The sequence below is a fragment of the Oncorhynchus gorbuscha genome, linkage group LG03 (genome assembly GCF_021184085.1).
Source record: "Oncorhynchus gorbuscha isolate QuinsamMale2020 ecotype Even-year linkage group LG03, OgorEven_v1.0, whole genome shotgun sequence".
Taxonomy (NCBI): domain Eukaryota; kingdom Metazoa; phylum Chordata; class Actinopteri; order Salmoniformes; family Salmonidae; genus Oncorhynchus; species Oncorhynchus gorbuscha.
In genome coordinates, this window is record NC_060175.1 from 43,356,152 (window position 1) to 43,382,167 (window position 26,016).

Here is a 26,016-nt window from a genome sequence, read left to right on the forward strand (position 1 = left end):
AGCCAGCAGTGGCACAGCAATATCCATACACAGCCTCATTGCCTCTCAACAAGCAAAGTACAATGCCCCTAAAAGCCCTCGCTCTTTGTATGTTACCTGAGAAAACACCACGCCCGGGGGGGGGGGGGGGGGGGGCGTCGTGCACCAAGCACCTCAACAACATCGTTCATCGTGTGTGTGTGTGTGAGCATGTGTATGTGTGTGTCTGTGTAGAATCTAGACAGGTGGAACAAGGCCAAAGAGGGTGCTCTATTTCTAAGCATTTACTTATGGATGCGCCACGAGCAGCTTAATTTCAGGTCAAATGAGCTTGTTCAATAAGGACAAATATATAAACAATCACACATCACTGCACTAATCAAACTGAAGAGCAGATATAAATGTAACATGGTGTGTATCACATAAATCCCTCATCTCTACAACAGTTATGACACAGACTAGTTGTAAGTAACATATTTCTTTTGTGTTCTATTTAAAAAGTAGAAATTGCTTATCTGTCTGAACTTATCGGTAGTTATCAGTTTCTATAGTATAATCTAAAATAGGATACTTCCACTGCTGTATTTAGTCACTTTGTTAAGAATAGCAAATTCTATTACTCAGCTCTTACTCAGGAGTCAGGACTGAATGTGGGCACTTTCATTATAGGTGTTCCATTCGCTCTACCCTTCAGTTCAGGTTCACCAAGGCAACATTGAAACAATTTGGCTCTTGTGTAGCGGAGCACTACAAATCGGATCCTGAAGATTCTTTAGGATTAAGCACACAGGAGGGTGATAGTGGTTTGAGGACAAAGAGTCTTCTTGTGATGCAGAGTGTCGCATTACTCTACCCCCATAATTATGGGGCCAAAGAATTTAGTGAGGGCACAGGGGACTATGTCTAATGGTGTCCCGCAATGCTTAGCAAAACGCCTAGAGTCGATGTCCTCACCCCCGCGGAAATATAATTAGCATAATTTTAAAAATCACCATAAAAATAATTTTCAAACGAGATATTCTGTCTGTATTACTCATAGCCATCAAGTATTCTTAGGTCAGGGACTGATTCTGAATCATTCTCTCGTGCATTTCACTATTCTCTCAGGGCAAAAATCCTACTCTCATGAAACCATTCCATTGGATACCTTGGAGAATTTGCATGTTTGGTCAAAGTTGGGATATTACATTGAGGGCTCAAACCGATACAAAAATGTCACAGACAGACACATCTTTAGAATTTCAGTGACAATGTACTCTGTACTGCCACAATCTTCCTATCTTAATGAAGGCTTAGCAGAGTTGCCACTCACTCTCTCCCAGGCTTTGGCTTGTTTACCTGTTCAGGTGTCACCGGTCCAGAATTCCAGCCTTGACGATGTTGCTCAGCATCTTACTTTCTGGTTTGTAACATTTCATGGGAAGTGACACTGTAGTGAGTGCCCTGTGTTCTGGTTGTTTGGCACAAGAGACAGCTTCCTGGCTCTGCCTAAATTGACCCAATAAGGACACTAAACTCGATACACTGTTGCGAACTTACTGATGGAACTTTGTTTTCTAGAACTTTCAGCCATGATGGTAGAAGGCTGGATCAGTGGTGTGTTTGTCTCTCTAATGTAGCTCACCAAATATTACTCTCTTCTTCAACAGCATTCAATAAACTACCAATGAGTCTAGACATTCTCCATCCAAATGAATGGTCACAGTGCTACTATCAATGCAGTGTTTGTCCTTTATTTATTTTCTTAGAAAGAAAAGCAATCTTACTTAAGCCCTTTGTACCTCCCTTCTCAGATATGTAGTAATTCAATCTTTTATTGTTATTCATAACAATCATATTGCTTTTATTAAAGCTGTTGAAATAATCATACATTAATAGAGTCATACTTTTATGCAATGAAGAGACTGAAAAATAAACGAGAAGTAATGTCTTCATGTTTATATAATGTACAGTTTTATACCATTAAACATTGTAAGTGGTTCAGGAGTCAGTAAAGGCAGAGAACAATATGTGGTGTAAAAAAACACAAAAATACAAATACACGCAATCAGGTTAAAAACAAATTCAAACTTAATCATTGGATTTTAAGAAGACATTATTTAAAAAATGACTGATACATATTTGATCAAATACATATTCAGATACATCATTTAATTTTCTAAAGTGCCGTTTTTTAAATAAAATTATTCAACTGATTGCATTTAATTGTGTATCGCTACATAATACTATTTAAAAATAGCTGTGATAGAATTACAAATGTGAGAATTGTTTCACACCTTTAGCACAAAACATAAATATCACTTTCCAAAACATGTAAATGTTCCCGAAAAAAAAGGTGAGATGGGGTTGGAGGTAATATAAATATCTGTGCCTCGTGTCTCTTCAAAATCACACCAACACTCACATTCACCTACATACAGTACTCTATATGATGCCCAGGTGGCATTAAATGATTGATAGTATACAGTTTCATAATGATAGCTTTTCTTGTTTTGAACTTTTGGATGATGACATGCAACTAGGAAGGCACTGTTAGGGATAGGAACTTTCTCCGTGAGAGAATTCACATTGAGATGCGTGACCTTAAATTGCATGAGAAGATTTTGAATGTGCCATTAAGTTAATTGGATTGTTTCCTGTTAACACTATTATTGATTGTATGTGCAGGTACAGTGTGCTTTTTATACTGTATCCTAGAGAATGACTCTTGGATATACACAGCTTAAAATGAAAAGAAGCCACTGCTGTGACACTGTAGAAGAACACCCACTTTGGCTTTATTTCTAGAGTCGTTGCAATACGGAACACTATATCCACTAGTGAATAGCTGCTCCCCTCTTTGACCCTCACACTCATGCCAGTTACTCTGGATTGAGATGTCACAGCTATAGTTTGGCCTATGTTACTGACTGTAACAGTAGCCCAATGCAGAGTCAACCGTCCTTCTCTGTCGCTCTCTGTGTCTCTGCTCTGAGGAGGATAGTGAAGGCATTGTGTCATGGCTTGTCGACCAGTCCTTGTAACAGGTAGAAGTTCCTTGCTGTTGTCTGAGTTGTGCAGTCAGAGGAGCACATCACAGCAGTTCTTTGTCCATTCACACGTATAACACACACATGCGTGCAAACTCCAGCAGATTCCAACTAAATTGTATACCTGGACCGGTTGGTCTCTACACCTCTTTCTCTCCATTACTGTGAAAGGACGTGCGTCTCAAGTTCTCCTTGACCTTGACAAACTCTGGGGCTTTCACTGTCTCCTCTTGTTTTTCCTGCTCCTTCTCCAACTGTATCAGAAACAAAAGGGAGTTTATTCAATCAATTTGTGACTGATGCCTTTGTAAAATGTTCTATAGCAATATAATTGTATTGACCGATTGATGATTCCTACCACTTCTAGCTTATCCTTCCTCTTGAGGAGCTCTTGTTCCAGAGGAGAGATCTTCTTTCTGGCCTCATCTTCTTCCTTCCTCTGCTTTATCACTTTTTCCCTCTTCCTGGCCTCTAACACTCGCTGCAGCTCCGGCTTAGACTCCACACCAACAACGCCACCCCTATGAGCCGGCGGGACAGAAGGTATTTACTAAGGTCATATGCATTTGAATTTAACTTCAATGTTTTCATCTTGTCTCCAGCAGAGGTCACTCTTATCATGCCAAATGCTAAGTTCTGATTTCGTTCTGTCATCTGATATCCTGTCCTCACCCATTGATACAACCAAATGTGAAAGGATTAAGTTGCAGTTTAGGAAACAACAATTGTGTAGAAGTAGCCTAAATCAAAATTTCCTAGGGACTAGGGACAGGTGATCCACGAGCTGTGTTTTTGTGTGTGTCTCTGAATCTCTATGGTGATGCCAATCCATTTAGATTGGCAGCCTCTTTTCAAATTAGATAGAAAAAGCCAACAGGAGTCTTTGTGGGACCTTTATTCTATCAGGATGGCAAAAAAACATCCTTCTCAATTGTTAATATGCTTTGAATTTACTCAATCACTGCACGTGGCCTCTAAAACTGATAAAGAATACATTCAATCTCTACCCTCAATATCTCACATCAGCTAACTTCAGAGTGACAAGCTATTACACTCAGGATAAGATAGGTATTGAACTCTCCACTGGGCAAAAACTGGTTGAATCCATGTTGTGTCCACGTCATTTCACCCCAAAATACGTGATTACGTTGAATCAATGTGAAAAACGTATTGAATTTGCAAAAATCCACCTAAATCCAACTTTTAGGTGGATTTAGCTTTGAACCTAAATCCAATGACATGGTGACATTTTGGTTGGTTTCACTTTTAACTCATGTTAGTTGACAACTCAACCAGATGTAAATCAAAACAGTGGGACTCTTGGCAATCCTCCTCTCAGCTCTCCTCTGTGAGACGGCTAATTAAATCAATGTAGTGCCTTCTTCTTCCTTAGGGAGGTGCAGTCACAGGTTTGTATTACGTGGCAGATAGAGGGAGGGCTGCTATGGGAGGTGTGATTAGTGTTTTCATTAATTTTGTCTGTGCTCATCGAATAAGTCAGAGAGGTGTACACAAACAAACATGGAGGTGATTAAAATAGAGTGATTCTGTGTTCATCAGCATTCACCCGCTTCTCTGCACACAAAACAAATAAAAATCAAATCACATTTTATTGGTCACATACACATATTTAGCAGATGTTATTGCGGGCGTAGCGAAATGCTAGCTCCAACAGTGCAGTAGTGTCTAAACGCACACACGCACATGCACACTCTCATGCACACACTACTAGACTGCTGTGTAAAGCAGCAGCCTGTTTATGAAATGAACACACTACTAGTATTGACTACAATCTATTTTCCCCAAGAAATCTATGGAAGGTATAGTTCGCTGGCCAACCACAGGACAAGCATAGCACATTAAAAGGGCTGATATCTGAGCCCACTATATTACTTTCTGGTTTCTGTTGTCTATACTCATGACCCTGGGACCACTGACTCCTCTATACCTCCTCACTGCTTAGAAATCCATAGATAGGCTCCTGTTTCCTTCCTAGCTACGCAGCATTGTGAACTGGAGTGACATTTGAACCCAAACATGTTTTTTCTCTCTGTGTGTTGTTGTCAATGCTTTTTAGTCCCTCTTTTCTCTTCTATCCGCCCCCTCAGATCTCCCAGCCATCAATGCCACTCAATGATATAAAAAGCCTTATCTACAGCGAGAGAGCGAATGAGAGGAGGAGAGAAAAAGCAATCAGAGAAAAGAGAGTGGAGACCAATCAGTTAGAAAGAGAGACTGTTCAGTTTGATGACCTAATTCCTGCACCCCCACCTCTGTGGTGTGGCTTATCTCCCAGCGTTGTTAGGGCTCTCTCTGTCATGGTGCCCAACACAGATTGCCTCTTCTGGGCTTTGACTCTCACAGCCATACCCCTCTTAGCACCAGTAGCAGTGCCAACCCAAGCCCTGCAGATAAATGCTTAATTGAAAGTATGGTGCCATGCCAGCTTACCTCTGAGTATCTGCCTGCCTGCCTGCCTGTAGAAAAGCAGACGCTAATGCATTTGTGTGCATCTCAAGGGAAATATAATAATCTGCTGATCACGGCCAAATGGGTCCCTCGATGTGGTGTCTGTTTGTTCTAGATGAACATTGACAGAAGCACCAAAGCAGGCTCAGTGAAAGATAACCTTACATAGCCCCAAGCACATATATGGAATACTGTATGTTATTCCTGCTACATTTATCAATTCATTTCTATGTTTTTATATTCTTCCAATTTCTCACTCTAAGAACACTCCATGTTTAGTGTACTGGTTTTTCCTCTCTCTGTCATATCAACACTGGACAGTGGACATATTTAATAATGGTCATATTACTAGAATAGAGGCTGCAGGTGAGACATGCATGTCCTTTTTTAACAGATTTCCTTTCGAGTGAATTATGTATTACTAGACTAGTGGGCTATAAACGATTGGTCTGGCTCTCCTGTATGATGATGTTGTTATTCTAACCTATTTAGCACCTGCTTGATTAACAGACTACCTACAGTGTAATCAAGTTCAGATACACCATGAAAATTAATTAACATACTGTAGATTGATTACAGAAAGAGAAGAGCAGATAGGGGAGGTATGTCACTGTTATGTACTGCATTCTATCTTCCTGGGAATGGGGTTTCCAGGCCATTATATATTATATTTGTATTATATTATATAATTGTATTCTTCTTGCATGTTGGAAAAGGTTTGGATTCATGTTTATGATCACTGAATACCATGACTATAAATACAAATCCAACTGCATAATGAAACAAACAAGAGGAACACTAGAAAACAGCAGGGCTGGAGGGGCATAAAAGGCCCTCTTGCACGCTCTCTTAAAAACTTAGGGCTGCAATCCCGTTAACGGGATTGATATGACAACAGCCAGTGAAAGTGCAGGGCGCCAAATTGAAAACAACAGGACTTTCATAATTAAAATTCCTCAAACATTCATGTATCTTATACCGTTTTAAAGGTAATCACAGTGTCCGATTTCAAAAAGTCTTTACAGCGAAAGCACCACAAACGATTATGTTAGGTCACCACCAACTCACAGAAAAATTCAGCCATTTTTCCAGCCAAAGAGAGGAGTCACAAAAAGTACAAATAGAGATAAAATTAATCAATAACCTTTGATGATCTTCATCAGATGACACTCATAGGACTTAATGTTACACAATACATGTATGTTTTGTTTGATTAAGTTCATATTTATATAAAACAAATCTCAGTATACATTGGTGCATTACGTTCACTAGTTCCAAAAACATCCGGTGATATTGCAGAGAGCCACATCATTTTACAGAAATACTCATTATAAATGTCGATAAATACAATTGTTAGACATGGAAATATAGATATACCTCTCAATGCAACCGCTGTGTCAGATTTCAAAGAAACTTTACGGAAAAGCAAACCATGCAATAATCTGAGACGGTGCTCAGAAAAAAAATGATCCACCATGTTGGAGTCAATAGAAATCAGAAATAACATTAGAAATATTCCCTTACGTTTGATGGTCTTCATCAGAATGCACTCCCAGGAATCCTAGTTCCACAATAAATGTTTGTTTTGTTCGATAATGCCCATCATTTATGTCCAAGTAGCTACTTTTGTTAGCGTGTTTAGTACACAAATCCAAAAGGTTGTGCAGGTCCAGCCGAACGTCGGACGAAAGCTTCAAAAGTTATATTACAGGTTGAAGAAACTTGTCAAACTTAGTATAGAGTCAATCTTTAGGGTATTGTTATCATAAATCTTCAATAATGTTCCAACTGGAGAATCCCATTGTCTGTAGAAATGCAATGGAATGCACATCACCTGCTATCATGTGAAATGCGTGTGACCAGGACCTGGCTCTCTGCCAGACCACTGACTCAAACAGCTCCCATCCGGCTCCATATCACAGTAGAAGCCTCATTCAAGTTTCTAAAGACAGTTGACATCTAGTGGAAGCCTTAGGAAGTGCAACATAACCAATATCCCACTGTGTATTCAACAGGGGCTGGGTTGAAAATCGACCGACCTCAGATTTCCCACTTCCTGTTTGGATTTCTTCTCAGGTTTTTGCCTGCAATATGAGTTCTGGTATACTCACAGACATCATTCAAACAGTTTTAGAAACGCCAGAGTGTTTTCTATCCACTACCAATAATAATATGCATATATTAGTAACTGGGACTGAGGAGCAGGCCGTTTACTCTGGGTACCTCTGGACACCTTTCATCCAAGCTACTCAATACTGCCCCTGCAGCCATAAGAAGTTAAAGGCTTGAGTTCCCACTGTCCCCGAAAGGATGGTTGGAGTGCTTGAGCCATGGGGATTTGCCCAGTTCCAAACAACTCAGTGATTGGGACAGTGTCTTGAGGGGTTGTCACCTAGCAACAACTGGCTTCTAATTTGCCTGCTAATTAAAAAGATCTGAATGTTGAGAGAAAGAGAGAGACAGACGACAGGTTTCAATGGAGAGAAAATACTGCTCTGTTTGGTTTGTCGCTATTTTATATGCCTTAAGGCAAGTTCGTGCATATTATGACAACATTTTAAGACGTTTTTGTCCGTTTTGGTCTTTGGCAAGGTTTTTTTGGGCTGTTCGTGCACACAAAAATTGTCCTTGCCCCTTCGTCGGTCATCGGTCAACATTAGGGATTCTTCAATGAAGTGTTTGTTGTCATACAATGATAGACAACTCCTTTTATGCAAATTTCACTAGAGAATTACTGCAACAAACATCTTAATGTAAAATTGCGCAACTATGATCTCCTCTGCAATAACGTCTAAATTATTGACAGATTTCTTTAGTTATTTTTTAATTCATTCTGACTATTCTGAGGAAGTGTATACTGGCTACGGCATCTCAAGATGAACAAACAGAACTATTGTCGCTTTTTTTGTTTTTCAAGCAAAAATCGTTTCATTTTTTTCATCCCAAGATCCAAACACAGCTGATTCTCTGTAGTCATTTAGAATTCCTATTTGAGACCCTTTAAATAGTGGGTGGGGGAGATTAACACCCATCTCCCCCAAACTCTTTTAGAAAAAAAGGTACTATCTAGAACCTTAAAGGGTTATTCAACTGTCCCCATAGGAGAACCCTTTGAAAAACCATTTTCGTTTATAGGTAGCAAAACGGCTTCTACCTTGAAACAAAAAGGGTTTTCTGAATAACCCCTTTGGAACCCATTTTTATAAGAGTGTACCCAACCTGGCATGTTGAAAATATCCTGCCACCTGGGAACAATTTTTGGGGGGAACTTTTAAGTGTAGTTACCAGCATATGTTGTGAGTGGATCTCCAAGACCCCTTTCAGAAATCATTTTGGAGGGGCAGTTTATGGGGTTCTAGTCAGGAGAGGGAGAAAGGGGAAATGGGAATGTTGCCTATGCTGTAACACTTTGTTTCAATCATTATGACCCTTTTTTAAATCCAATCCTTTCTGTTTGTTATGTTGTTACAATAAAGTACCTTTGGCTTATATAATTGAGAAGTGGGATTACACCATTGTAATATTAAGATCAGTTGTCATCTGACCTTTCGTGACTAATGATGTCTATGTTTTAGAATGTACTTCTCCTTTTATGTAAATCCGTACATGTTTAGGTACATATAGTGATTATGAGTAATCCTGATCTCTTTATTTTTGTAATGACTTGATATGGGTATGTGTCTTTAATGTCATCATATGGATCTGTAATGGGGCATTACTGTAGGAAAATACATCTCATCCAAAATTAGTATTAGTGATGCAAAACATTACAGAGGGCTTGGCTAAGGATGCTGAATGCCTTGTCAGGTTGACCTGTGTGTACACACAGATGTAGACACAGAAGAGCTGGAAAACACTGATAGCTAGATTGCTGGATAATAACCTCAATCAGCTGTCTCATACAATATTTTGTATGGGACTCTGTTGGGTAGGAGTTGTACCTTTTCTGGCTCATTAGCAGCTCTCGTTGGAGGTCCTGGTGGCTTTTGGAGGCTTTTATTGGATTAAGGAGCTTTTTGGGCTTGATGAGATCATGATCTACCTCCATGTAATTGGGCTGGGGGATGTAGCCAGCCACTGGGGGCTGGTCCCTGTGAGGGTAGTCCTGAGGTGGGTGGCTCCCATCCTGCCTGGGCTGCTGCTCCCACTGCAGGTTCGCATAGGCCGATGCTGTAGGACAGAGAGTAGAAGAGAGGGTGGGACAGGATGAATAAACAGAGAAAGATACCAGCGTTAGTGATTGCGAAGGGAAACAGGGTAATCACATACTAGCAATTGAGGCTTGAGCGAGGGAAACAGGAAGGTGGCCATAGGTTCCACATTCCCATAAAGCGGCAATAGCCGCTGCATCCACAGAACAGGAGATGGGAAAATATTCCTGCTGATTGGCACACATTAGCAACAGCTGAGCAACGGCAGGTGATCCGCAAGGCACTTGGCTCTGTTTGGGCTCTTTGGAGCTGTGGGTTGAGATGCCGAAATGCTAGTTTACACCCTCTTCGCTAACTGTTAAACAAACAGTCGCGGCCAAAAGTTTTGGGAATGACACAAATATTAATTTTCACAAAGTCTGCTGCCTCAGTTTGTATGGTGGCAATTTGCATATTCTCCAGAATGTTATGAAGAGTGATCAGATGAATTGCAATTAATTTCAAAGTCCCTATTTGCCTTGCAAATGAACTGAATCCCTCCGGAATATATTTCCATTGCAATTCAGCCCTGCCACAAAAGGACCCGCTGACATCATGTCAGTGATTCTCTCGTTAACACAGGTGTGAGTGTTGTCGAGGACAAGGCTGGAGATCAGTCTGTCATGTTGATTGAGTTCGAATAACAGACTGGAAGCTTCAAAAGGAGGGCGGTACTTGGAATCATTGTTCTTCCTCTGTCAACCATGGTTGCCTGCAAGGAAACACGTGCCGTCATCATTGCTTTTCGTAAAAAGGGCTTCACAATCAAGGATATTGCTGCCAGTAAGATTGCACGTAAATCAACCATTTATCGGATCATCAAGAACTTCAAGGAGAGCGGTTCAATTGTTGTGAAGAAGGCTTCAGGGAGCTCAAGAAAGTCCAGCAAGCGCCAGGACCGTCTCCTAAAGTTGATTCAGCTGCAGGATCGGGGCACCACTAGTACAGAGCTTGCTCAGGAATGGCAGCAGGCAGGTGTGAGTGCATCTGCACGCACAGTGAGGCAAAGACTTTGGAGGATGGCCTGGTGTCAAGAAGGGCAGCAAAGAAGCCACTTCTCTCAAGGAAAAACATCAGGGACAGACTGATATTCTGCAAAAGGTACAGGGATTGGACTGCTGAGGACTGCGGTAAAGTCATTTTCTCTGATGAATCCCCTTTCCGATTGTTTGGGGCATCAGGAAAAAGCTTGTCCGGAGAAGACAAGGTGAGCGCTACCATCAGTCCTGTGTCATGCCAACAGTAAGGCATCCTGAGACCATTCATGTTTGGGGTTGCTTCTCAGCCAAGGCAGTGGGCTCAGTCACAATTTTACCTAAGAACACAGCCATGAATAAAGAATGGTACCAACACATCCCCAGAGAGCAACTTCTCCCAACCCTCCAGGAATAGTTTGGTGATGAACAATGCCTTTTCCAGCATGATGGAGCACCTTTCCATAAGGCAAAAGTGATAACTAAATGACTCAGGGAACAAAACATCGCTATTTTGGGTCCATGGCCAGGAAACCCCCCAGACCTTCACTTGTTATGGCTGCAATCCCGATATTGGGATCGATATGACAACTACCAGTGAAAATAGAGGGCGCCAAATTCAAACCACAGAAATCTCGTAATTACAATTCCTAAAACATACGTGTCTTATATCATTTTAATTAAAGCTATTCTCGTTGTTAATCCAACCCAGGTGTCCGATTTCAAATAGGCTTTTCTGCGAAAGCACTACAAATGATTATGTTAGGTTTCCACCCAACCACAATAAGCACAGCCATTTCCCAGCAAACTATAGAATTCACAAAAAGCATAAATAAAGATAAAATTAATCATGAACCTTGATTTATCTTCATCAGATGACACTCATAGGACGTCATGTTACACAATACATGCATGTGTTGTTTGATAAAGTTCATATTTATATCAAAACATCTGAGTTTACATTGGCGCGTTAGATTCACTAGTTCCAAAAACATCAAGTGATTTTGCATAGCCACATCGTTTCAACAGAAATACTCATCATAAATGGTGATGATAAAACAAGTTATACACATGGAATTATAGGTATATCTATAATTCCATGTGTATAACTTGTTTTATCATCACCATTAATGCAACCGCTGTGTCAGATTTCAAAAAAAGTTTACGGAAAAAGCAACACATGCAATAATCTGAGACAGCGCTCAGAACAGTAGCCAAATTAGCCTCCATGTTGGAGACAACAGAAACCAGAAAATACATGATAAATCTTTCATTACGTTTGATGAACTTCATCAGAATGCAGTCCTAGAAATCCCAGGTCCACAATAAATGCTTGATTTGTTCGAAAATGTCCGTTATTTATGTACAATTAGCTACTTTAGTTAGCGCGTTTGGTAAACAATTCCAAAGTCACAAAGCGCGTCCACTATAACGTGACAAAATGTCCAAAAGTTCCGTAACAGTCAGTAGAAACATGTCAAACAATGTACTGAATCAATCTTCAGAATGTTGTTTCCATATATTTTGAATAACGTTCCAACAGGAGAATTAGAATTACTTCAGATGAGCGGTTGAATGCAAATCCTTCCCATGTGAACGCACCTGGTGAAAGCTTGGTCCTGTCATGGCTGTGGTGACTATTTCCTGTGTCAATTGACCCCCCTTCACATTAGAGTCATCAGACAAAGTTCTATTGACTACTGACATCTAGTGGAAGGCGTAGGAAATGAAAACTCATCCATATCTCGCTGTAATTTCAATGAGACCTTGGTTGAAAATCTGACACCTCATGCCTGCTATATGAGTTCTGTTATACTCACAGACATAATTCAAACAGTTTTAGAAACTTCAGAGTGTTTTCTATCCAATACTAATAATAATATGCAAATATTAGCAACTATGACTGAGAAGCAGGCCGTTTAATATGGGCACCTTTCATCCAACCTACTCAATACTGCCCCTGAAGCCATAAAAAGTTAATCCCATTGAGAACTTGTGGTCAATCCTCAAGGCGGGTGGACAAACAAAAACCCACCAATTCTGACAAACTCCAAGCATTGATTATCCAAGAATGGGTTGCCACAGAAGTTAATTTACAGCATGCCAGGGCAGATTGCAGAGGTCTTGAAAAAAAATGGTCAACACTGCAAATATTGACTCTTTGCATCAACTTCATGTAATTGTCAATAAAAGCCTTTGAATCTTATGAAATGCTTGTAATTATACTTCAGTATTCCATAGTAACATCTGACAAAAATATCTAAAGACACTGAAACAGCCAACTTTGTGGAAATTAATATTTGTGTCATTCTCAAACCTTTTGGTCACGACTGTACACACAAGCAAACCCCAGAGGGAATGCCAGGTTCACAGAGCTTTGACTTTTTATTTTATTTTTAATGACTTCATAAAGGTGGGGTGACTAAAACTCAAACCTAAGTGACATGGGAAGTGCATGGGATTTAGTCACTCTCCAGTGCTCTCAATGGAAGTTATAGAATCATTCATAGAATGTTGGTTCCATTGTTACACAGATACACTCAATTACCAAAAGTATGTGATCACCTGCTTGTCGAACATCTCATTCCAAAATCATAGGCATTAATATTTAGTTGGACCCCCTTTGCTGCTATATCAGCCTCCACTCTTCTGGGAAGGCTTTCCACTAGATGTTTGAACATTAGCGAGGTCGGTCACTGATGTTGGGTGATTGGGTTGTCTATGTTCTTTTTTCTATGTTATATTTTATACGTGTTTGGCATAGTATGGTTCTCAATCAGAGGCAGGTGTCGTTCGTTGTCTCTGATTGAGAATCATACTTCGGTAGCCTTTTCCCACCTGTGTTTTGTGGGTGATTATTTTCTGTTTAGTGTGTTTTGCACCTGACAGAGCTGTTTCGTTTTTTCACATTGTTATTTTGTATTTCAGTGTTCAGTAATAAACATCATGAACAGATACCACGCTGCACGTTGGTCTGATATTTCATACTCATCGTCAGACGACGAAGACAACCGATGCATGTGTACAGTGCAGTAACCTGCAGGAACTTGTAAGGAACAACAGCAGAAGTATATGACTTAGGCGGTCCAGTTTGTCTGAGGATTATAAAGGCATTATTAGTCACTGAACAGTGTGGGCCTGTCAGTCTACAGAGATGAGAGGGAGAGCACAAGTAAAATGCAATTCACCGAGAGGGAAAGATAGAAAGTAATAGAAAGAGAAAAAGCAATAGAGAGAAAGAGAATATGAGAGATATAGTAAACAAAAGAAAGAGAGCAGTACACAAAGAGCTGAGTGAGAGGGAAGTACAGTAGGGAGAGAGATGGGATAAACAAATTCATAGAAAGTAAGTGAGCAACACAGGAAAGGAGGGAGGTATACATGGAAATTAATAAAAATAGAGACATACAGAGAGAGAAAACCAGAGTCATTGTTTTTTATGAGTGCTGGTCTAGCAATGCAAACTCGCTGTAATCACAGATGCCTTCTATAGTGAGCCTTGGTGGTAAATGGAGGGAACGGTTTCCAGAGTCACAAAAGTCACAAATGAAAAATAAAATAACATTAGACTTTACTTGGACTCAGAGCCTCAAGACTCAGTACTCAACATTGACTTGAGACTGATGACTTGAACTTATCTGGCCAGGTTTTGTAATGTTTTGTCACTCATTTTGTGGCACAGAGTCTAGTTGGATTACTCTGCATCCAGCCAGAGACAGAAGCCGCAGCATCACCCTTGCAAAAAACCTGCAACAGATTGGCTAGTCCCGTAATAAATACATTTGCAGCTCCAAAAACGGTTTGGTATTCAAGAAAATTAACTTTTTAGTTTACAACCTCATCAGCAATGTGGCAACAATTACTAATATAGGCCTACTGGTATTATAATTTTTTTTTGTACTTATGAAGTTTGCATTTGGAATTTGTTTAAAATGAATTATTACTGTGGAGAAGACGCATCATAGGCATGGCTCTTCACTTGCGCACTCCAAACTCGCGCCAATGGGGAGTGCTATTTTTCTCTTGTTGAAATGTGTGTTCTTGCTTTCACACGTTTGCATTGGCCCTATGTGATAAATCTATATTCCATCTAATACTACAATAATTTATAGCGTTTCAACATTCCATCCCTGTGCCTTGCAGTGCAACACGTAGACATTTATGTTTCATGTTTGATAGACCAACAATACATTTGAATTTAGCCAACCATTTCTTACCCACTGAGTGGGCATAACGTTTATTGTGCACATGAACGTTCACAAGACTCATGTAGAAGTTATGTTTATTTAACTCAATGTATGGTTTCCTTTGTTCATATTTTCCGGGTAATATCGGAGTTCCGTGTGTCTGTGTCCTATGTCGCTTGTCATTCATGTTTGTGCGTAATAGGAGCGCGTGCACCTCTGTGGGTATAGAAATAGGCTATGTGGCCTGCACTCCACGCTTTGCAGTCAGAATGTTGACTAAGAGAAAATGATTGTTCCATGTACGTATGAAGTATCATTAATAATCATTAAGTCTGATTAAGATGAACGTACCAATGTAACAAAGGATCTTTAAATGACCTTTTACATTGTAGAACCAGTTTATTGGTTGTAATTGATATAATGGCACCAGAGGAGATGGCTGCCGTTTTATGGGCTCCTAATGTCACGCCTTGGTCTTAGTATTTTGTGTTTTCTTTAACTATTTGTTCAGGCCAGGGTGTGACATGGGGTTATTGTATTGTCTTATTGGGGTTTTTGTAGCCATTGGGATTGTGGTTGATTAGGGGTGTGTCTAGTATAGGCTTGGCTGCCTGAGGCGGTTCTCAATCAGAGTCAGGTGATTCTTGTTGTCTCTGATGGGGAACCGTATTTAGGTAGCCTGGGTTTCACTGTGTATTTCGTGGGTGATTGTTCCTGTCTCTGTGTAGTGTTCACCAGATAGGCTGTAATTAGATTTCTCGTTCCGTTTGTTGTTTTGTATTTTGTAATAGTTATTTCATGTATCGCGATCCTTCATTAAAGATCATGAGTAACCACCACGCTGCATTTCGGTCCGACGTTACACCTAACCAATTGTGCTATTGTTTGTGTCTCTTCGCGTTATTCGTAACTCATTTTGTACATAATGTTTCTGCCACTGTCTCATATGACCAAAAAGAGATTCTGGATATCTAATTACTCACCTCATACTGGTACAAAGATTATTTCTTTAACGAGTCAGACGCAAAGGATTTACTTCAGACACCGGACAAGACCCAAATCCCCATGAAGAAGAGACAGAGATATAGGGGTCGTAGGTCGGGAGGCCTTGTAAGAATCCGACGGTGAGTGTGTAACCCGCCTCTACCATCAGTCCTATTATCCAACGTGCAATCATTGGATAATAAACTGGATGAGCTCCGATCAAGACTATCCTACCAACAGGACATTAAAAACTGTAATATCTTATTTTTCACAGAGTCGTCGCTGAACGACGACAGTGTGGTAGGATTTTCCATGCATTGGCAAGATAGAACAGCTGCCTCCGGTAAGACGAAGGGTGGCGTCTGTGTCTATTTGTCAATAACAGCTTGTGCACAATATCAAATATTAATGAAGTCTTGAGGTTTTGTTCACATGAGTATCTCATGATAAGCTGTAGACCATACTATTTACCAAGATTGTTTTCATCTATATTTTTGTGCAACCAGAGGAAAAGAAACTCTAGTCCACCTTAACTCCACACACAGAGACACGTACAAAGCTCTCCCTTGCCCTCCATTTGCCAATTATTTTTTACCATCACTCTATCTGTTATGCAGGTGAATGAGGACCCAAAAGCGACTTGGCGAAAACAGAGTTTTTAATCCAGTAAAGATACTTAACAAAACAAAAGGCATAATACTACTCGTAAAGACGAGAACAGACTGGAGACTTGATCAAGAACTGCAGGTTGCCTCGGGAAGGCACTTGAACCTAGCAGACTCAGACACCTGCTCACCACTCAGCATCTGAGGGAAACACTACACGACAGGGCAAAACATAGACACAGCACGGTGAATATAGACAAGGATCCGACAGGGCAGGAACGGAAAACAAGGAGAGAAATAGGGACTCTAATCAGGGAAAAGGATCGGGAACAGGTGTGGGAAGACTAAATGATTGATTAGGGGAATAGGAACAGCTGGGAGCAGGAACGGAACGATAGAGAGAAGAGAGAGCGAGAGAGTGAGAGAGGGAGGGGGAGAGAGAGGGATAGAAAGAGGGAAAGAACCTAATAAGACCAGCAGAGGGAAACGAATAGAAGGGGAAGCACAGGGACAAGACATGATAATCAATGACAAAACATGACACTATCCTCCTGATTCCTGCTTACTAGCAAACACTAAAGCAGGAAGTACCAGTGTCTCGCTCAATACGTAAGTGGTCAGATGACGCAGATGCTAAGCTACAGGACTGTTTTGCAAGCACAGATTTTTCCGATGACATTTAGGAGTACACCACATCAGTCACAGGCTTCATCAATAAATGCATTGATGACGCCGTCCCCACAGTGACCATACGTACATACCCCAACCAGAAGCCATGGATAACAAGCAACATCCACACTGAGCTAAAGGGTAGAGCTGCCGCTTTCAAGGTGCGAGACTCTAACCTGGACGCTTATAAGGAATCCCTCCAACGAACCATCAAACAGGCAAAACGTCAATACAGGACTAAGATTGAATCCTACTACACCGGCTCCGACGCTCATCGAATGTGGCAGGGGTTGCAAACTTTTACGGACTACAAAGGGGATGCACAGTGAGCTGCCTAGTGGCACGAGCCTACCAGACAAGCTAAAGGACATTTATGCGTGCTTCGAGTCATGCAACGCTGAAACATGCATGAGAGCACCAGCTGTTCCAGACGACTGTGTGATTATGTTCTCTGTAGCCAATGTGAGTAAGACCTTTAAACAGGTCAACATTCACAAAGCCACAGTGCTAGGTAGATTACCAGGACGTGTACTCTGAGCATGTGCTGACCAACTGGCAAGTGTCTTCACTGACATTTTCAACCTGTCCCCGAATGAGTCTTTAATACCAACATGTTTCAAGCAGACCACCATAGTCCCTGAGCCAAAGGACACCAAGGTAGCCTGCCTAAATGACTATCGATCCGTAGCACTAACGTATGTAGTCATGAAGTGCTTTGAAAGGCTGGTCATGGCTCGCATCAACACCATTATCCCCAAACCCTAGACCCACTCCAATTTGCATACAACCAAAACAGATCCACAGATGACGCAATCTCTATTGCACTCCACATGAACCTTTTCCACCTGGACAAAAGGAACACCTATGTGATAATGCTCTTCATTGTCTACAGGTCAGCGTTCAACACCATTATTCCCTCAAAACTCATAACTAAGCTAAGGACCCCGGGACTAAACACCTCCCTCTGCAACTGGATCCTGGACTTCCTGACGGGCCACTGCCAGGTGGTAAGGGTAGGTAACAATACATCTGCCATGCTGATCCTTAACATGGGGGCCCCTCAGGGGTGTGTGATCAGTCACCTCGTGTACTCCCTGTTCACCCATGACTGCATGGCCAAACACAACTCCGACACCATCATTAAGTTTGCCAATGACCCAACAGTGGTAGGCCTGATCACGACAATGTGTCGTCTGCAAACTTGATAATTGAGTTGGAGGCATGCATGGCCACGCAGTCATGGGTGAACAGGGAGTACAGGAGGGGGCAGGGCACGCACCATTGTGGGGCTCCTGTGTTGAGATTCAGCAAAGTGGAGGTGTTGTTTCCTACCTTCACTACCTGGGACTCAACTTGAGACTCAGACCTTGTGACTCGAGTTATAATGACTTGGTCCCACCTCTGGCTGTTTCTAAAGCAGTAGCGATTTCTAAAGAAGCTTACTGTACTCCAATTCTCTGCTGGATCTCTACACATCTCTACACAACCACTCATACAGTGAGAGGAATGTGCTCTCTATGGGTGTACTGTGTATGTATTGTGTGTGTGTGTGTGTGTGTGTGTGTGTGTGTGTGTGTGTGTGTGTGTGTGTGTGTGTGTGTGTGTGTGTGTGTGTGTGTGTGTGTGTGTGTGTGTGTGTGTGTGTGTGTGTGTGTGTGTGTGTGTGTGTGTGTGTGTGTGTGTGTGTGTGTGTGTGTAAAATAGACACGACTCTCAATAGATCAAGAGCGAGATGCAGAGTGTCACGTGGGAGACGGACACGTGGGTGAATTCAGTAGTTCTTCAATCATATAATCCTGACTGTGGTTGTATTGATTTGACATTTAGACCAAGCTAGATGTCATCTCAATGCACCCTGGGTAAGTTAATTGTACCTCTGTGCCCTGAGTCCATCATCCAGTTGCATTGGGACAATGCGTTTAGAGGGTTCTCTGAAAACCCTCGAAGAGCATGGGAAATACTACTTTCCTCTTGGTGTCTGTGGCAGGAGAGCAGGCTCAGGCTACAGTTGCTAGAGAAACATGAGCCCTTTCAGTCCCCATCCTCCCACATTCTACAGCAAACCATTTTATCGCAATGTAGTTTGAGTCGCTGTTTGTTCTTTTAAATGCTTTTTATTGCCACTAAGTTATGTTATCCTGAGTAAGTGGTTATTGTAGTGAAAGCAGGCTACACATTGTTTGGTTATACATATCTTTAGGAAATAAAGGTGAAATATGTTGGCCTGTCAATCAATTATTTCCTTATGACTTTCAACCAAGGCACATTCTAATGTTTTTCAGTGAGATTTACTTCCCTGGTATTCTAGGAAGTGCATGCAAATGGCTTGGGTAGGGAATTTATTAGTTCTGACGCTACACATCTTGGGAGGAAAAATCAGACGAAAGAGTTCTCAGATTGTATACAAACAGAACACTGGTTGTCGTCGTGGCAACGCAGGCTCCCACGGGGCAGGGTGGGAGAGTTGTTTTCCCAGAATACACTGTGAATACAGATTGATGACACACCATGAAATTCAGACTGAGGCTCCATGAAGTCATTATCATTAAAAAAGGCAGGGGTCTAACCTCGTATCAGCAGCAGCCAAGGATGACGGATGTTATGCCTAACCAGACAGGCCGTCAGAATCATATAGTACGCTACTTAGAATTGTGACTGTAGAGTTGAATTAAGCAAATTATTCACTCAGGGTCACTAGATAAATTAGTGATACAGATAAAACGGTAGACACATTCTGCTTGAATAAGGTACATGGTGTGTATGTTTAAGTAGAGTATGTTACTGTTGCCATACTCATGCAGGGCAGTCGGTCACACACCCTCTGATAACATGCCCGCCAGGCAGTACAGTTTATTTGACTTGATCACAACTCTGCCATTACACCACAGAGGTGAACCCAGTTTTATTCTACTTAAATAAACAACACATCCAGATACTGCAAGGGAAATCACAGAAAAATAGGTTGCGAAAGGTGGAAGTCTCATACAGTTTGAGCAATATATGACAACAGAACAACCATTGATCAGTTTAAAGTGCACTTAGGAGGCCAGCACTGTCCAATTGACAGACAGAGGATGTGAGGCTTTTCTGCACAGAGCACATGTTAATGTCCCAAGACTCTCAAGGGTACAAACATGAAAATTCTGCTCGGACATTATCCAAATGAATCTATCTGAAATAAACATCATCCCCAAAGCCAATTCCTCATTTGGCCACCTTTCCTTCCAGTTCTCTGCTGCAAAAATCACTGAAACTAGAGACTCTCCCTCACTAACTAAGCATCAGCTGTCAGAGCAGCTTACCGATCATTGCACCTTTACGCAGCCCATCTGTAAATAGCCCACCCAACTACCTCATCCCCATATTGTCATTTATTTTTTTCTCTGTTGCACCCCAGTATCTCTACTTGCACATCATCATCTGCACATCTATCACTCCAGTGTTAATGCTAAATTGTAATTATTTTGCCTCAATGACCTTTTGTTGCCTTACCTCCCTAATCGTCTACACTTGCACACACTGTACATAGAGTTATTGACTGTACGTTTGTTTATGTGTAACTCTGTGCTGTTGTTTTTGTCGCACTGGTTTGCTTAATCTTGTTCTAAACTGGCCTACCTGGTTAAATAAAGTAGATTTTTTACATTAAAAAAAACACTTTATTCAAGGATTATGGATTAGAAAATAATCAAATTAGGTGATTAGGTGATTATAATTGCTATGCTGTCGGTTAACATGACAATCTGTCCTGCTGTGCCATTGCATCAGTCATAGATATAAGCTAACTGTCCACAACTGATTTTCTGTGAAACTGATCTCATGCTTTTTGCGTCACAACTTCGAGTATATTTCGCTCTGTTTGTCTGTTCCAGGCACTGCCAATGAACCCTCTTAGATTTGTCTGAAACACGTTCTCCCTCATAAATAGAAACCGACAACAACATCTATACAGTATCTACAAAGTTCCCACCAGCTAACCTCAATAATACATCCCACTGTCCTTGCGAAACCATGTTGTATTATCAACATGCTGTACAGATCTCACTACCTTCTCTGTACTTGCACAATGTCCCTTTCCCCTAAATAAAGTCTATAACATATAAAACACTGTCCTGCAAAATCTGTCTTTTGCTGATTCCTCTGTGTCAGCTCTGCTGTTCTGCCATAGTGACAGAGTGGAGTCTCTGCATGGGTCTTACCTGACTTGACCATCACGTCCCTGGGCCTCCCAGACTGGCCAGGAGGGAACAGGCTGTGGCTGTGGGTGACTCTCTGTGCCATGCCTCTCTCTGTGTCTGTCTCTCTCTCTCTGTCCGGGTGTCTCTGTGTGTCCTGTCTCTGAAACCTAAATGTCTCTGTGTAGAAGCCCGTCAGAGGCAGGGCTGGTGCAGCACTCCTTTAAACTTCTGTGCCCAGGCTAGAGTAAACAGTCACATGACCCTGGGCATTCCACTGTCCCGCCCCTCCCGCTCTCCTTCCCTCCACTCTGTGCTCTCTCGCTCTCCTTCCCTCCACTCTGTGCTCTCTCGCTCTCCCTCTAATATTATTACTCTCTCTTTTGCCTCTCCCTTCCCTCTCTAACATGCTGTTAGATATTCTCTCTCCCCCTCTCACGCTCTCTTTCTCATGCTCTCTCTTACACATTTTTTAATCTTCTCTCACTTTTCCTCTATCCACTCATGATCCATTTCCCTCTCCCCTACTCTCTCTCTTTTAAATTATTTCTCACTATTTTCTCTCTTTCTCTTTCACTACCCCCTCTCTCTAGTTCCTTATCCCCCACTGTCTCTCTCCATCTCTCCCCTCTCTCTGATCCTCAATGGTCTATAGCTCGTAGGATTAGCAGAGAGTTTAAGCTCTCTGGCCCAATGTTCATATTAACCATAAATCATCTGGGTGCTTTCATACTCAGCAGAGTGTAGTACAGTAGACAGGCTGGCTGTACTGTGGAAGAGCACACAGGGCTGTTCATCTCCACACACATTTTCCAATGCCTCTGCTTTAAGGGGATGTATAATGTATACAGCATTAGCTAGGCTACATAGAGATGATGAGCTAGCCTGCCATCACCCATAGGGTTATCAGTATCACTGTGATATTTTTCTCCTGACAAAGAGAGGGTTTACTTACCACTATGGAAAAGATAACTGGGTGACAAGTTGTTCACTGACTTATTTGTTACAGTTATAAATATTGCTTTTCATTAAACATATCCTTAGTTTTTCAACAAAGTGAGACATGGGATTGGGATTTTTTTTAAAGCTCTCTTTAGCACTCTGAAGAAAACTCTTCAAGACATGTTGACTTAAAGTTGGACTCTTAAGTCTCTGTCGAGTACCACATAGTCCATTTTATTCCACAAAATCGACGCAATCAGAGTTTATCATGTTAGCACAGGTCCTGAATTGTAAGACTCTTATAAGACCCTTAAGGTTCTTGCTGGATGATTTGGACCCTTTAAAAACATGTTTTCATGCATAACACAAACACTGTAACCAGACCAGTAAAACAGTCAAATGTGCCAAGTGTGTGGAAGACAGGTGAGTGGAGGGCCAGGTCCATTACTCTTCTATGTACATGGAAAGGCTGATAACACAGGATGGTAACTCCGAGGTGCGTGGCTTTACTTCCCAGGCCTGTTATTGTTTCATCACACTTAGAAGGCCAGGCGTACCTGTACCATTCTGGTGCTTTCCGGTTTTCACACGCTGCTGCTGTTGGTTGATGTTGTACGCCTTCTGCAGAGAGAGGGGGGAGGGGGGCAGAGATCAGTTCAGACGATACATCGATACATTTTGATCATATCCGCCCACCATGCTTGTGACGTCATTAGTGTCTCTCCTCATTGATTTTAAATGGACATTACCGGTCTGGGGACTATAAACAGTTGAAGGCCACTGGCACAGTGACAACAGAACTGAAACACTCCTCCATTGGTGTCTTGTCCCTCTCTCCCCTCCCATCCTCCTCCATCCCTCTCACTTCTACTCCTCTTACTCATTTTACTCCTATCCATTCCTCTCTTCATCTTTCTCCTTCATCCTCCTCACCTTTTATCCCTGTTCTTCCCCATACCTCTACTCCATTCTGTAACTGCTTCATCTTTCTCCTCCCCACCTCCCTCCCTCCCTCCCTCCCTCCCTCCCTCCCTCCCTCCCTCCCCCTCCCTCCCTCCCTCCCTCCCTCCCTCCCTCCCTCCCTCCCTCCCTCCCTCCCTCCCTCCCTCCCCCCTCCTCCCTCCCCCCTCCCTCCCTCCCTCCCTCTGGCAGGGCTCCAGAGGCCTGCTTGTCCATAATGAAGCATTGCAGCACAGCCTCTTCACAGGGGTGAGCTGAGCTCCGTTCAAAAGGGCCTTTTGGACGTCCTGTCGGCTGTGTGAAAGGTTATTGTGTTGCCGTCTACGGTTGCTAGGTGAGGCCTTCTCAGGCTTGGTGTGGTGACAAGGCCCTTACTGTCTTGAGTCCCCCCACCAACCCACATCCTGGCATTACTGGGGTGGGTATATTTCTGTTAATCCACTGGTGGGGTATGGGGTGAATTCCGTGTCTTGCATGGAAATGGAGAGTTGGGGGATGTAGGTTTTGAGGTTTCTCCTAAATCTGCCGTTGTCACTGTATTGGGACAGGGTGTTCCTCATATACTCCCAACTCTAAAATGTTCTGTGAATATGACAAATTATAAATAATACATGTTCTCACATGGAAAATACATAATATCTGTTGATTGTATCAAGTACTATGATACACATTTTTGTTGTGACGTGAACAAAGTAAAGGCTTCAGTCATGATAATGTCTCAAGTTTTTTTTCATGGTAAATGGAATACATTTTTGTAAAATTGAATAGTTATAATAAAAAATATTCACTTTTTTGCAATACATTGCTCTTTATATTAATGCTTTCTCTCATTGCTTTGAAGTACAACAGAGTTGCTCTAAGCAGTATTACAATTACCAGGGGGCTCTCTAAGAAGGTATAAGAAGAAAAGCCTGTGCCAATAACAATAGAGTCGAGTTTTAAATGAGCTTAGTGTAGAATAAAATCCCTCTATAGTTACAGCCACACACTGTATAAGCCCCTCTGTCAATGATGAGTCAACTCATACTGTTCGAATAACGAACAGTAAGCTCTGTATTGATCTCCAGTGCTTATGAGTGTCCATAACTTTATCCTCTTAATTTTTCTGCCCCAGGAGTGTATCGAGGTTCATGCCTTGCCTCTATAAGTGGACAATCAAATCCAAGCAGGCTCAACCTGTCCTATAACAGGTCTGTCTCAGTCCTAGGGTTGCAAAATTCTGGTACCTTTCCCAAAATTACCACGTTTTCCAGAAATCCCAGTTACAGTAGAGGATTCCTGGGCCAAATCCCTTTTGTAAGCACTGGACATAGTCCCTACTAAAAAAAAAAAATCACCTTTATTTAACCAGGTAGGCCAGTTGAGAACAAGTTCTAATTTACAACTGCGACCTGGCCAGATAAAGCAAAGCAGTGCAACAAAAAACAACAAAACAGAGTTATACATGGGATAAACAAAAGTACAGTCAATAACACAATAGAAAAATCTATATACAAATCTATATACGGTGTGTGCAAATGGCGTAAGGAGGTAAGGCAATAAATAGGCCATAGTAGCGAAGTAATTACAAATTAGCCATTTAAAACTGGAGTGATAGATGTGCAGATGATGATGTGCAAGTATAAATACTGGTGTGCAAAATAGCAAAAAAGTAAATGAAAACAATATGGGGATGAGGTAGGTAGATGGATGGGCTATTTACAGATGGGCTGTGTACAGCTGCAGCGATCGGTAAGCTGCTCATATAGTTGATGCTTAAAGTTAGTGAGGGAGATATAAGTCTCCAACTTCAGCGATTTTTGCAATTCGTTTCAGTCATTGGCAGCAGAGAACTGGAAGGAAAGGCGGCCAAATGAAGTGTTGGCTTTGAGGATGACCAGTGAGATATACCTACTGGAGTGCGTGCTACGGGTGGGTGTCATTATGGAGACCGGTGAGCTGAGATATGGCGGAGCTTTACCGAGCAAAGACTTATAGATGACCTGGAGCCGGTGGGTCTGGCGACAAATATGTAGCGAGGGCCAGCCGACGAGAGCATACAGGTCGCAGTGGTGGGTGGTATATGGGGCTTTGGTGACAAAATGAACGGCACTGTGATAGAGTGCATCCAGTTTGCTGAGTAGAGTGTTGGAGGCTATTTTGTAAATGACAAGTCGAGGATCGGTAGGATAGTCAGTTTTACAAAAGTATGTTGGCAGTGTGAGTGAAGGAGGCTTGGATTGGAGATGCTTAATGTGAGTCTGGAAGGAGAGTTTACAGTCTAGCCAGACATCAAGGTATTTGTAGTTGTCCACATATTCTAAGCCAGAACCGTCCAGAGAAGTGATGCTCGTCGGGCGGGCGGGTGCGGGCAGCGATTGGTTGAAAAGCATGTATTTAGTTTTACTAGCGTTTAAGAGCAGTTGGAGGCCAAGGAAGGAGTGTTGTATGGCATTGAAGCTCGTTTGGAGGTTTGTTAACACAGTGTCCAAAGAAGGGCCAGATGCATACAGAATGGTATCGTCTGCATAGAGGTGGATCAAGGAATCACCCGCAGCAAGATCGACATCATTGGTATATACAGAGAAAAGAGTCGGCCCGAGAATTGAACCCTGTGGTACCCCTATAGAGACTGCCAGAGGTCCGGACAACAGGCCCTCCGATTTGACACACTGAACTCCATCTGATAAGTAGTTGGTGAACAAGGCGAGGCAGTCATTTGAGAAACCAAGGCTGTTGAGTCTGCCGATAAGAATACAGTGATTGACAGAGTCGAAAGCCTTGGCCAGGTCAATGAATACGGCTGCACAGTAATGTCTCTTATCAATGGTGGTTATGCTATTGTTTAGGACCTTGAGCGTGGCTGAGGTGCAC

The 26,016-nt window shown here is 42.0% G+C and overlaps 1 protein-coding gene across 1 annotated transcript; it reads right to left on the reverse strand.

The window, feature by feature from the left end:
- Nucleotides 1-1,703: 1,703 nt before the first annotated feature.
- Nucleotides 1,704-21,485, reverse strand: LOC124031416 (protein FAM107B-like). The gene is made up of 4 exons (XM_046342629.1): nt 21,286-21,485; nt 9,419-9,647; nt 3,367-3,529; nt 1,704-3,262 (listed from the first exon to the last, which is right to left on the reverse strand). The coding sequence occupies exons 1-4, from the start codon at nt 21,365-21,367 to the stop codon at nt 3,149-3,151; spliced, it is 588 nt and encodes a 195-aa protein (XP_046198585.1). The 5' UTR covers nt 21,368-21,485; the 3' UTR covers nt 1,704-3,148.
- Nucleotides 21,486-26,016: the final 4,531 nt, after the last annotated feature.

Excerpts from the sequence above, each read along its gene's own strand:
- LOC124031416 (XM_046342629.1), bottom strand. The coding sequence starts at position 21,367 with ATGGCACAGAGAGTCACCCACAGCCACAGCCTGTTCCCTCCTGGCCAG. Across the intron at positions 3,530-9,418 it reads CTGCTAATGAGCCAGAAAAG|GGGTGGCGTTGTTGGTGTGG; the intron begins GTACAACTCCTA and ends GCCGGCTCATAG. Across the intron at positions 3,263-3,366 it reads GGAAGGATAAGCTAGAAGTG|TTGGAGAAGGAGCAGGAAAA; the intron begins GTAGGAATCATC and ends TTTCTGATACAG.